The sequence below is a fragment of the Dipteris shenzhenensis genome, chromosome 15 (genome assembly GCF_047967505.1).
Source record: "Dipteris shenzhenensis isolate YYH24624 ecotype China chromosome 15, Dip_SZ_1.0, whole genome shotgun sequence".
Classification (NCBI taxonomy): Eukaryota; Viridiplantae; Streptophyta; class Polypodiopsida; order Gleicheniales; family Dipteridaceae; genus Dipteris; species Dipteris shenzhenensis.
Genome location: NC_141610.1, coordinates 15,467,359 through 15,481,081, shown reverse-complemented (window position 1 = coordinate 15,481,081; position 13,723 = coordinate 15,467,359). Strand labels below are relative to the sequence as shown.

The 13,723-nt window shown below is 47.8% G+C and overlaps 1 protein-coding gene across 2 annotated transcripts in view; it reads right to left on the bottom strand.

Moving 5' to 3' along the window:
- GPS1 (geranyl diphosphate synthase 1) overlaps positions 1-13,723 on the bottom strand; it is an 87,817-nt gene that overhangs the window by 29,842 nt on the left and 44,252 nt on the right. For both annotated transcript variants that reach the window (XM_087386227.1, XM_087386228.1), the window contains exon 9: positions 7,360-7,431. In XM_087386227.1, the coding sequence (XP_087242353.1) occupies positions 7,360-7,431 (72 nt within the window). The remainder of the gene's footprint in view (positions 1-7,359; positions 7,432-13,723) is intronic.

Sequence of the window (13,723 nt, the reverse complement as noted above, 5' to 3'; positions counted from 1 at the left end):
TTCCAGAAAGGTTACGACCACGATTCAGTACTAGACTAAAGAACAGACTGAGGCTGCTGCATCTCTAGCCATTTCAAATACCCATCTCTAATGGAGAAGAGTTCATCTATGTATCTGATATAAATCTTATGTATCTTATCTATGCAGTGCCCTTTTTTATGTCATCACCATCAAGTGACAAGGCTCAAGCTATCTCCCCTTCCATCTCACCAAGCATCAAGCATTTCGATCTCCATCTCCATCAAGCACCTATGCAGCATGTTTGTGTTTCAAGAATCAAGATTTAAAAGCTTGTACAAGTACCTACTCTAAAACTCTAAAACTCTAAAATCTGTCTCTTTTTTTTTGTATCGAACATACCATCAAACATACGCTCACCATGTTTTAGTTCATTTAGTACCATACTAATATTGAACGGTACACATCTTATGTGATCGTACCTGTCAACTGTGACCTTACCTACAGTTGGCAAGCTTAAGCCAAAAGCACCCCTGCTTCTACGTTGCAGGAAACCCCCACCTATGTTCAGAGATTTTGTTTCCATTGATTTCAAAAATATGTGTGTTTCAGAAACTTGAAAGCATCAAGGAAACTCTCTGTAATGCCAAGCAATTGTGTCCATCATCTCCATTTAATGGTCGTTTCTAGTGCAACAAAGCACACATCATGTGTACTGACACCATTCATCTACAAGTGCTAAGGGAACATATGTACTATTGGATAAAATGTTGTACAAACTCTTTTAAGGTTGCAAAATTAAAAATCTGTTATGTGCAAACTGAAATTTGAATGCCAAATTAATTTTCCTCCTTGAGTTCCTTAGCCTACCCATGCGGTTTCCTAGTTTTTTCAATGTCCACCTGGCCTACCCATGCGCTTTCCTAGTTTTTTCAATGCTTTTCCAAACTTTTGCAATATTAGAGATTGCAAATTTGAAAGCATATCATGCAACTCATGTCAGAGGCATCCACACCCCGTGGACATATTGTCTGCCACGTGGGCAGCCACCCATGCAGGGCACGCAGGTAGCCACGTCAGCACCCTGCGCAGCAGTCATGTGGACTGCCACAGCTGCACAGCAGCCACAGACAGCAGCGCCACATCGATGCACCAGGTCAGCACCGATGTCAGCAAATGTGGACTGCCACATGGCAGTTGGGTGACATCCGCACAGTCGGCGACATCAGGAGCAGACTGTCCGTGATGTCAGCACCCAATCCGTGCGTTTGCAGCAGGCTGGTTGGCCAGTTCTAGGGCCTAAGAGGCACTATAAGAGGTAGCCCTTGGCCATCATCACTCCTACAGGTTTCTAACCTTCAGCAGCAGCAGCCCCCGGAGCTTGGATCAGGGCAGGAGAGGCTGCAGGGCAATTCTTCCTCTAGGAGAGGAAAGGTAGAGCTCCAAGATTTTCCTTCTCTACCAACTCTTTCTAGGTAAGATGATAACAAGATAGTGGGGGTACTCCAGAAAAACTCCTCATCCACCCACTTGGCATCTAGTGCCGAATAGTTCTTGAACTTTGACAAGATACCTACTGGTAACTTGCATCTGAGTCCTTTCTTCTCTGTGTGATACAGAACTTGTTCTAGTTGGAGGATTTCCTCCATTTCTTCCACCTCTGGTGGTTCTTCTTGGATTGTCTCCGTAGGTTCCGGTCCTTGATCTATCTTTAGAAGACTCACGTGGAAGGCGTTGTCGATCTTCCAATTCTCTGGCAGTTCTAGTCGGTATGCAATTTCATTTATTGGCTCACTAAACTGAAATGGTCTGTAAGTATCTAGGAGACATTTGGATAGACCCTTTCTTTTCGTAAGTCTCAGTTTCTCAAACTTGAGGAGTACCCAATCTCCTTCTTGAAGATTAATCTCCCTGTTGTGCTTATCTACTGCTCTTTTGTGCTTTTGTCTAGATCTTTCTATGGCTGTCCAAACCTGAGAGAGCGCGGTCTCAAGGTCTCTGAGGAGAAAATGAGCTGTTTTTTATAGCTTAATCATTTATCTTTAAAGGCATTTTGTACAATATAGTCCTAGAACTAGATCACATTCCTACTGACCTCATTTTCTTCTAATAGTGTATTGCAAATTCTGAATACAGATACTTTCTATGAGACTGCAATTGTTAGACAGAATATCTAGACCTTGTGAACCTCATCTATAAGCTTGTGAATTTGTTGAATGGTGAATTTAAGATTTTGGATAAATTCTAAGCAAACAATTCTCGGAATATTCCCATCTAGTTCAATTCTCCCTGAAGTTTACAAATAGTGAAATCTTATCCCTTTAAATGGCACTGGCTGGAGTTACTCTAGGTTTATCAATGTAACTTTAAAGATCAAGTCTGGCAATATTTCCACATAATGTCTTAGACAGAATACTCTAGAACTTGTGAAGTCATGTATAGGGTTGTGAATTTGTTGAATGGTGAATTTAAGATTTTAAATTCTAAGGAATAAAATCTTGGAATATTCCCATCTAATTCAATTTTCCTTGAGGTTTACAAAAAGTGACATCTTATCACTTTAAATGGCACTGTGCTGAAGTTACTCTAGGTTTGTTAACGTAATTATAAAGATCAAGTCTGGGAATGTTTCCACGTATATACTTGTGTCTCATATCTATCGTCTCCATATAGCTCAGCAACAAAGGAAGCATCGCAAACTACTAGTTGACCATTTCACAAAAGATCATGATCAAATCCTAAGTGTTCATAACCATAGAAGTTCTTGCACTCTCAAATGTGTCGGTCATCATTCACAATTGCTAATTGGTCTAAAGTCATGTTGAAAAAACATGGGAGTGATCTCAATGAATTTGCTCGACAAAATATCCTTTTAGTACGGATCTCCTTGCTAATGACTATAACTGCTAAAATGAGCTGCAAAAAACCAATCTTAATAAAGTTTAAACTCATTAGTCACACCACTAAAGAGCTTTGTCACCCATTAATCAAACTATTGATATAAGAGCTTTGTCATTACTAATGAGCTCACTAGGGTCGACAACACAACACCCAAGATTGTCTAAATAGCCCGCTTTCAACGACTACACTGAAACCAGCCTCAACAACGTAAAGGGTGGTAGGATCCACGCAAATACAGCATATACAGTAAATAGACAAGCAAATTTGCAACACACCACAAATCACAGGGGAGCTAGAGCGCTCCTACTCAGAAACAAAGACAACGATTGGCCCCAAACACTGGCGCCCCTTGCGGTATTTATTTAACATTCATTTGAAGCCAAGAGACTGATTACAAAGGTCTCTCGGAAGCTGCTCCACAGGCAAACCAACGCCCTCAGACTTCCCGTCCAACCCACCCTGTAATTCCCTGCTCAACTTCAAACGGTGAACGGCATCCAATCCCTAGGAAATCCTGTATCCTCAGCCAACCAAAGCATGCAACAGAGACCCCAATAGCATCCACTAGCTGAACCACTCCTGCAATCGCACATCCAAGTGCCCAACCAACCAACACGGCTAAACAACTGCAAGACAAAGCCCTCAACAGCTGAACTCTGGTGCAATCAACCAACCAAACACTTCCCAGCAGCCTCCCTGGCCACTGCCCAACAACATAAATGAACCCTTCTTCGCGAGGAAATAAACCCAAACGCAATAACTAGCCAGCAACCAACCTAGGAACGGAAAAAGCAAGCAAAGACAAGCCTTCTTCTACCTGGAATCCACATAAGAAAGGTCACCCTGGCTAGAAAACCAATATCTTGCGGAGATAAGCTGATTCTGCTCTGGCACAGCCCCAAGAGCAGCTTAGAAGTGAATACCCACGCCTGGAAAGTTACCAAAACCAGTCACAACACCCAGAAAGCTCCAGAAAATCAAGTCGAAATCTCCTGCAGAGCCTGAAATCCTGAAAAGGCAAGTCGCAATTCACCCGAAGCAGCTTGGTCAAGTCCTAAAATCCTGGAACAGCCCTAGAACCAATCGCAGGCACCTGGAACAGCCTGGAAGAGCCCAAAAGCAAATCGCAAACTAGAACACACACCCTGGCCGAAATCGCCACTTGCTACAAGCTAAGGGATCAATTGCGATTTGCTCTGGCAGGCCCTGGATCACCTGGAACTGGCCCCTGGGTAAAAACGAATTTCCCTGGCAGGCCCTGGATCACCGAAAACTGACCCCTAGGTAAACACGAATCTGGCTCCCCTGAAATTGATTTGGCCAACTGAATCTAAAAGAAGGATCACCTGAAACTGGCCCTTGGGTAAAAACGAATTTCCCTGGCAGGCTCTGGAAGCTCCAAGCTGATGCTCTGACTCCCCTGAAACTGATTTGGCCAACTGAATCTAAAAGAAGGGATCCTCCCCCCTTTTAAAGCCCTAGGCTCCAAAAGCAATGTTTTTTTAATTGCACCACTCTTTTGGTCCCTAAAAGCAGTTATTTAATTGCACCACTCTTTTGGCCCCCTATTGCACATTTGGCCCTAGGAATTAATTGCCTAGTGACTGGGCCCACATTCACTATTTCCAAGGGCCCACTAGGAATTTTAATTCCCGAAGTCCCACCCCATGGCAAGACCCTCACGCCCCAGAGGCTCAAGGCAATCACGCGCAAATTACGGGAGTCGCAAATCAAAAGTCCCATAATTTCACGTCCTCGTGACAACACATTGATTTCAAACCAGCTGTAGCAACATGGTTGAATCGAATAGATTATATCCCTTCTGATTTGAGTTGGAAGGGCTAAGCCTCCATTTTGCCGCTCTACAGTTACAAGCTACAACCTACTATACGATTGAATTACATCAAACTCTAAATATTTTGATGGTCGTTGAAGGAGGCTAAACCCATGACTTGCACTTTACAACAGAAACTAAAGCAAGCTCAGGAGCCATCAACGTATTGCCACATTTATTTTCCTTTGATGTCCTCCTTCCCTAAGGCAAGTTGTTTAGAAGAAGAGCTGCTATGCATCATGAAGAGGGGCAAAAAATTGTACTAGACACATACATCCCTTGGACCACAAAGGTCTTCAGCTCGCAAACGTTGCAATGTATATGGCCACAATACACTCTATAAGGAGAGTCCACGCCCCTCGAAATTATATGGCCTAAAGCTTGAATGAATTTAGCAAGATCGTCAATGCCCATTTCCACCTCCAATCTAGATATACCCACTCCCAACTTTAGCATTGGAGAACCCCCTCCCCCCCCCCCCCCCCCCCCAAAAAAAAATTTTACCCCCCACTGCTAAGCCAAGGCTTGCTTTGGTCATCCAGGAATGTAACACGAACCTTGATCCCAATACAAATGTATCTCTTGTTGGAAAATGGAGTGAAAGTTCAAAGAGAACATAAGAGGGAGTAAAGCTATATTGAGAATTCAGCAACACACAACGAGGGATTACAATAGGGTAGTCATAAAGAAAAAACCCTAGGAATGCACTCTAGCTAGGGTAAGCATACATGTAGTGACTAACTCAACCACTAACTGTGGTTAGTGGGGAAACCTTATAAAGGGAAAAAGGGCCCCTCACCCTTATTACCTTGGCCATTGCCTTAGAGATTAATATTTCTACCACCCCTTGTGATGATGTCGGAATGCATAAAGAATAATATCAATCACCAAACGAATGTAAGCTCAACGCTTTGTAAAAGGCCTCAAACTTTTCACAAGGTAAAGCTTTGGTGAAAAGATCTCCCACATTCTGATGTGTTGGACACAAGACCAAGCTGATCGCCCTCGCATGAGTCTACCAATGTGAAGTCTTTGGGTTGTGCATAAATCTGCTCAACTAGGATACTGCTTGCTGCATTTCTATCCCATGTATTACACAAGTAAATTAGGCATCCCACAGCCTGGTGTCTACAAATGGTGGCATCAAACGGCTCACTATCATCATGCATGGATAACTTAAGCCATGGCTCCATAGGAGTTGAAATGGGCTTGCAATTCTGAAATTTGTACCATTCAAGCAGTTTCCTATGTACTTGGAGTGCAAAAACCTATGCTCTTATCATCTTGTACAAAATGAATGCCCAAGTAGTAGCGTAGCAACCCCAAATCAAACACCTCGACTGTCTTTTGCAATCCAGCCTTAAAGTCTGTAATTGTTATAGCATTAGCAACCGTGACAAAAATGTCATGAACAAACAAGACAATGATGACAAAATCACCTCCTCCTCCTTGACATAAAGGGTGCTTTCATTTGGACTGTTCTGTATATCCTGGCTAGTCAAAAAGGCATCAATCTTTGCATACTACGCTCTAGGAGCCTGTTTCAAGCCATACAAGGCTTTCTTTAACTTTGTATTTCTTGCCAAGTACAACAAAATCAATGGGTTGAGATCCATAAACCTCTTCCATGAGGTCCCCATTCAAAAATGCAGTTTTGATGTTCAAGTGATGGATATGCCATCCATAAAATGCAACCATGGCAACCACACACCTAATGGTAGTCATACGAGAAGTGAGAGCAAATGCCTCATCATAATGCCCTTTTTTTAGCATAGCTTTTTGCAATGAGACGGCCGTTGTACCTGCAATAGATCCATCTGATCTACGTTTCAACTTATATACCCACTTTGTACCTATTGCTTGCTTTCCCACAAGCAACTCCAGCTAATCACAAGTGTGGTTTTTCTAAATGGCTCCCCTTGCATAGCATGCATCAAATGAACATTATCACGTGCATAATGAAACCAATAAGGTTCATTCATTTCCAGCAAATTACGGGCCCAAGCTGATTCAAGAAAGTTGGCATCTAATTGTCTCTGGTCTCAAGATGTGTAGCCAAGAAGTGGTGCAGAGAGCTTGCCCTTCTCAACAGTACGGAGCAGCTCGCGAGGGACTGTTCTAGCTTCCTACATTTCTCAACTTTTTTGAGCCACAGCATCATCAACCTCTTGCTCAGTGACACGATCAGCAACATCTCAACAAATGCATATAGCTACAAAAGGAGAATATAGAGTATCAAAAGAGCACCTACTTGTCTGCCCAAGAATACAAGGGATCACTATGAGCTGCAAGCATCTATTGCAAAAAGGCAACGCCTATTTAGAATAAATGTACCAAGTCCATAATGCAATTTAGAAAGAAAGAAAGAAAGTTTATTATAGTCTACGGAAGACTGATGGGTCTATGAGACTGATAGAAAACCTGATACACAAGCAGAACTGTTGTGCTTAGAGCTGGAAAACTAAAAAACTAAAAAAACTCAGTCTAAGCACAACATTTCGAGTGACAAATACAACTTTCACATGACACTGAAGCCTTATCAATGTGTTGCCCACTTCATACATCAGCAGACAAAGAAAGTGCATGCCCATATGCAAATACAAACTTGCTAAAATTTGATCTAAAGCACTTCCTAAGATCAAAAACCTCAGCAAGCCAATAATTACCTCTGTGTTCTTCAAGGAAGCAAGTGCAACAGATGCTCTCGATAATAAAAAGTCTCCCGCTAATACTGCAAGCTGCCATAAGACGAAAGTCACACTGCTTCAGAATTTCTAGCGCAAGCCAAAATGCCAAGGGTCTACATCCAAATTTCTTCATGATTCTTCTTGACCTATTTCCCAGGCAAGGTGGATAGCAAACAATAAAATTCAAAGAGCACTTTACCATAAGTTATATCTTATTTAGAAAACAATAAAACAAATGGATTGGACAACTAACGCAATTAAACCAGAACTGGCATGCCTTTAGCCACAACAAGACACAAGAATCATGCCTTTTCTTTTGATAAAAATGATAAACTCAAAGCCATTACCAGCTCATATAAGTGAAAGACAAACAATGGAATCATGCATTGTCATTTGATAAAAATGATCAACTCAAAGACATTAGCAGCTAATATGAGTGAAAGCAAACCATGGGCTCCACAAATGTACTTGTGGGCAATCTCAAATAATATCACCTTACTTCAAACTATTCATAGTGTCTACTATTAATATTTCCTAACCAACTTTTTCAAGGCACAGGAAACAAATCGTAGTAGTTTTCCCTTACTTTTTTCTTTTTTTTTTCCCCAAAGAAAGGAACCTTCTATTAATGCTTGAAAGATTTCATACAAGACAGCAGCCCCGAAGGTGCTGAGTATGGAAAAAACCGGAAAAGGCTGAAAGAAAGAAACCGGCCTGTTCCAGAGAAGCCCAGCTCACTGTCTACGGGATCTCTGGAACTGGGGCTAACAGCCAAGTGGGGGGACTATACAACTAGTGAATCCCTCGCGGAGTGAAGATGTAGAAAACACCTGCAAGCCAAGCCTTGCAGAAACAAGCACGCCTCTCAATAGTCGCCCTGATGCTTGGAGTCCCACGCTCCCAAGTGGACCGTAGAGTGTAAATAATATCCTGCCAGATGGCAGCTAGGGTAGCCGAGGGAGGAACCGGGTGCTCTCCCATCAAGACTCCAGCAAGCCACCCAAATGTTCCAAGCAGTGATGCTGGCTACCACCTCCCAAACTAGGGAGGAGGAGGAGCTAGGGTGTCAGGGGGGACTGCCTCGTGGAGTGCAATCCTCTGAATGCTCTGACCCTATATCCGGTAGGCTGGGGAGATCTCATCAATCTGAAACGTGTGTCCTCTCTCTGTCAACCAAGCCACCATCCCCCAAGTGTAGTCTCTGTGAAGACTCTACATACGTATCATGATCCTGAGTGCCTCGTGGAGTGCAATCCTCTGAATGCTCTGACCATGTATCCGGTAGGCTGGGGAGATCTCATCAATCTGAAACACGTGTCCTCTCTGTCAACCAAGCCACCATCCCCCAAGTGTAGTCTCTGTGAAGACTCTGCATACGTGTCATGCTCTTGAGATGGCACTGTCCCTCCACTCGCATCTACTCCAACCACGGGCCGATGGACAAGCCTCCGTGGACTACCAACCATAAGAAGTATGAGATCTTCCTCGGCCACAAGCTAGACCACAACCGCGTCCACAACTTGGAGCGAACATCCCGAGGCACTCTCTGGGTCACCCAGTGTCTCTCCCTCGAGGTGTCCACCTCGATGAGTCCATCTGAAGTCTCTTGCCAATCCATGTGGTGTAGGAAAAGAAGGGCACCTCATCCACCGTCTCAGCTAGGCCGCGGCCAGAACCACTCCCCCGGATCCCACTGGACCTCCCTCAAGGGTCTACCCTCCAACAACCAAAGGCGCCATCTAGAGGCCTCCTGCTCTGAGATACTGGGAGGGTCAATGTGCCACTCCTTCCCCAAGCGTCCTACCACTCTGATCATCCGCCAATGTATCCCATCAAGACTCCCATCCATCTCAGTGTCGCTCCCAGCGAGGGGCTGAAGCAGGCCTCCAAGTCCTACACGGAAGAAGCCGAGGTGCGTGCTGCCGTGCTGCATCAATATCCTCAAGGGAACACCAATACGGGAAAACTGCCCCAACCATCTGTTGTCTCTCCAAATGTGAAGTCCTTCCCACCAAGACTCAGAAATGGCTAAGTCGATCTCGCCCATCTGCTGCCCTGTCCCACGCAGATGCGCTAGGGCGTCAAGCCTCGCCTCTGCCTCCATAGGTAGTCTGCTCCAGCGACCAAAAGACCCTGTTGGATCATTGTCCCACTGTGTCCAACCAATGTGAGTCCGCTTCCCGAGCATACATCCCTCCTGATCTCTGACCTCTAGGTGCCACATAAGGGGCTGGGGATCAAACTCCTCTCTGCATCTGTGCGGAGCACGGATGAGACCCCCTGCTAGTCTCTACCAAACCCTGTGAAGACTCCTTATCAAGGGGGAGCCCTTCCCCATAAGGGGGGCCTCTGAGAAGATCCACCTATGTGAAGGTTGTCACTGTCCCCAAGTGCATGGGGTGTTCCTCAGAAGCCCTCGCTGTAAGAGGAGCTTCCAAGGCTCTGCACCTGGGGTGAGGCCACAAACCACCAACTTGCCCAAAAGGGCCCTGCTCAACATCTCCAGATCAATGATACCCAAGCCTCCCGGTGCCTGCGGCATGATCACCGTCTCCCAAGCTACTCGGGCCCTAGTGTTCCTCGTGCCATCTGAACCTGCTCGAAGGAAGTTCCGTACCAACCATCGAAGCTGCCCAATGCATCCTCTGTGAAAGCACCAGCAGGAGGCAATATACCAGGCCGTGGCAAGAAGGATCTGGTTTGCCACTAAGGCGTGACCTGCGAGGGAGAGTTTGGCCGAGCTCCAATAGAGAAGCTTGCGCCGAACACTCTCAAGGACCGGGGCAATCTGCTGCTCTGCTGTGATGTCAATACCCACCTGGCATCTGAGGTATCTCGTTGTCTGGCCCCACGGTATCCATCTGAAACCAAAGTCACTCCCCCACTCACGGATCTCCTGTGTCTCGTCAAAGCTCGTGAAGAGCCTATGGATTTCCTCCAGTTGATTCGTGCTCCCGAGGCCTCACAATAGATAGCCAGGGCGCCTCTGACTCTCTCTAGACTCACTGTGGTGCCCTTAACATACAAGACCGTGTCATCTGCAAACTCCAAGTCAAGGAGCGGAGGGGTCTGCATCTCAGTCTCACAGACTTTGGCTTCAGAGGTCTACGATCAAGGCCAACTCATTCCAGGACGGGCAGTTTGGATGGGAGTTCGGACGGGAGAGTCCAGGATTGGGATCCTGAACGAGTATGCCCCAGCATGGAGACAGCACCGCCCGGCCTTTTGGAGGAGGCTATCAAGTGTCTTCCGGATGTTGACTCCTGGATTGTTGGAGGGGAATTCAACAACCTGGAGTTTGGGAAAGATAAGTAGGGCGGCGCCTCGTTCTCTGAGATGCCAGCAGCAGAGCGTAATACCTGGAAGCAGTTCATTTTCATGAGCAGTGACAGAGACCTATGGAGAGAGCCAGAGTTCAGCAGGACTCCTGGCAGCCTTCTCTTCTCCTTTGGATAGAGGAGACACGATGGATTGCTCGAGAGATTAGACCGCTTCTATGTTGGGGCGAATCTACTGGGATTCTGACAGGTACCACGATGTCCGACCACTCTCCAGTGGCACTTCACTTGGATCAGCCCTACCGAGGTCTCCCCCAAAAGGGGATCCGCATTCCAGCGGACCTCTTGCAAGATGAGGAGATTCAACTAGTTATGGCAGAGATTTGGGAGCAGTCAGAGATGGCACCGAGTGGTGAGAGCTGGGCTGCGTGGGTGGCTGCGATGCGATTCAGAGAAGTAGTGTGGAGTTGCAGGCTCACGCCCTTAGGCCGAGGAGGTCCCTTCAGGAGCGCGAGCGGCCTTTGAGGAGAGACCTAGCCTCCATAGAGAGACTCAGGGAGCAGGACCCAGCTTCTTAGTGGCTTAGTGACAGATTTGAGAGCGCCCATCTCGAGCTCCAAGACACGGAGCTGCGGCAGGCTGAGTTCTACCACTTCCCCTGGGCCGTTGGGTACAGCAGCGGGACAAGATGACGAAGCAGTTCTTTCAGACCACTGGGCCCCGATCGACAGGCACACAGCTACAGCGTCTCCGGGACTCGCAGGGTATCATGCACATTGACCCGCAAAAGATTCTTGACATGACCACCGGGTTTTACAGCCAGCTCTTTCAAACGGAGAGGATGACCCCAGCTGGTCTTGTGGCCCAAGAGCTAGTTTGGGATCACATTCTGACAATAGTCTCGCGGGACTTATGCAGCAGACGTGAGGAGCCTTTCACGGAGCTCTGGGAAGCCCTCAAGGCTCTCCCAACCCAGAAGTGCCCGAGGGAGGATGGCTTGACTCCGGCCTTCTTCCGGAACTTCTGGGAGATTATATCCACCCCTTTCCGTTTAGCTTGCCAGTAGACCTTTGACACAAGCCTTCTCCCTCAATCCTTGAGCAGGGGGTGGATCTGTTTGATCCCGAAAGGGGGAGATAGGTCAGATATCCGATAGTGGAGGCCAATCACTCTGCTTGATACTGCATATAACATCCTCGCCAAGGTCTTGAGTTTGTGGTTACCAACTCCTCGCGCGTGAAGCTCAGCTGAAAGTTCGCCTCCGTGCCATGGGCATACCAAAGATCTATTCCCTGTGGTCCCATCCACTCGTCCATCATGAGCGTAATCTGATTACCCAAAATAGCATCAAACACCTCCGGGGACCACTTCTCCAACCCTATGGAGGCAAACGGAAATCTCCAAACGGGGTGTGTCTGAGATCCCACTGCACTGATCAAACCCTCCTTCCGGGGTTGAAGGACCATGAGCGTTACCTCCATTGTAGAGGGTATGACTTCAGAATCTCCAGATAGTTCCAGGGTCCTAACCTTCAAAAGTCCCGCGGTAAGGGACGCCCAGGCTGGAGGTTGGGAGCTGCTGGTCGGGAGGACGAGCCTTGTCCCTCGAGATCCCTCTCTGAACGGACTTACTACTGCGATGAGGAAGCAGAAGGGGGCGTCAACGTTCCCTTGCCTGATGACAAGGGTGTCGAAGCGAAAGAAGTTGCTACTGAAGCGGAGAGGGGGGCGGCAGGAGAGGGAGGGGTAGGGACACGCGGGACAGAGGGCGCGGGACGGGGGGTGAGAGTGACCATAGAAGGGGGGATTGAGGGTGGGGGAGGGGGCGGGGGGAACCTTGGAGGAGAAGGGGGAAGTGAAGAGGAGGAGGGGGGGAGGTCGAGGGTTTGGGGGGAGGGATCTAGGAGGGAAAAGGGCGACCTCAGGACCCCCTGCTGATTAAGCTCGCCGAGGCTCTGGATCGGCTCCTCCGCAGCCCTCCTCGAGCTAGCGTCTGCTGCTTCCGCCATCGTTGCATCTGGAGCTCCTGGGACTCTCTGCTGCTGCAAGGGTGGGTGCGGAGGCTGAACCTCCGAAGCTGGAGGATCGGCTGGATGGGCAGTGACCCCTGCCGCTGGAGGAGGTGGCTTCTGTTGTTCCTCTTTCAAGGCCTCTCGATCAACCCTATCCCTCACCCTGCGGTTGGCCCTCTGCCTGCGACGGTTGCAGGCCTGCTTGCTTGGTTTCTTTTTCTTTTTAACCTGTGTCCAATTCCCTTCCGAGGGGGTAACCCATGGAGTCTGAGACTCCTATTGCTCCGACCTAAGAGGCCGCTGAAAACGGGCCTGCTGACTCCACCTACTCTGTGGAGGAGGGAGGGGAGGCGCATGAGGGAGGCCACGGGAGCAATCTCTGGCGAGGTGACCCATCTGTCTGCACCGAAAGCACTGGCCTGGTAACCCGGAGATCTCCACCCTCTGGCGAAGTGTGCCCCCTTCCAGAGTCTCGAGAAGGATCAACTTTGGGAGGGACTCTGGGCTCTCAACCACCAGCCTAATCCTGGGGACTCCATTATCTACTAGAATTGAGGCAGCCGACTCTGGCGAGGCCTCGAGCAGTGTGCCACAAATGCCCAACCAATGGAAGGGAGGATGGCTCGATACTCCTTGGGAAGCCCTGGGAAGCAGAGAGTGACCGGAAAACATGGAACATGATGTGTTGTATCCATGTCCTCCACTATGAACCCATGATACCATGGAAAGAGGTAGACAAGATGCGGGCCAAGGAGGATGGGGCTCTGCTCCACAATTAACGAGGCAGAGTCGGGGGAGCTCAGCTGGATGAGGAAAACGCCTCGTCCATAGATGGTGACCTCTTGGATGTGGTCTCCCTCAAATGCCAAGCTCGCCTAGATCCACTCTCGCACCTATCTCCGTGTAGGCGTGAGGCCCACCATTCTACCCACAAGCGCCTTGTCCCGGAGGGACTGAACTGCCTGCTGTGCCTGTTGCTTGTCAGCTAGGGAAAGAAGAACCTTAACGGCTATGGGATTCGAAGGTGCTGCCATAGAGCCCCTTTGGCCAGACC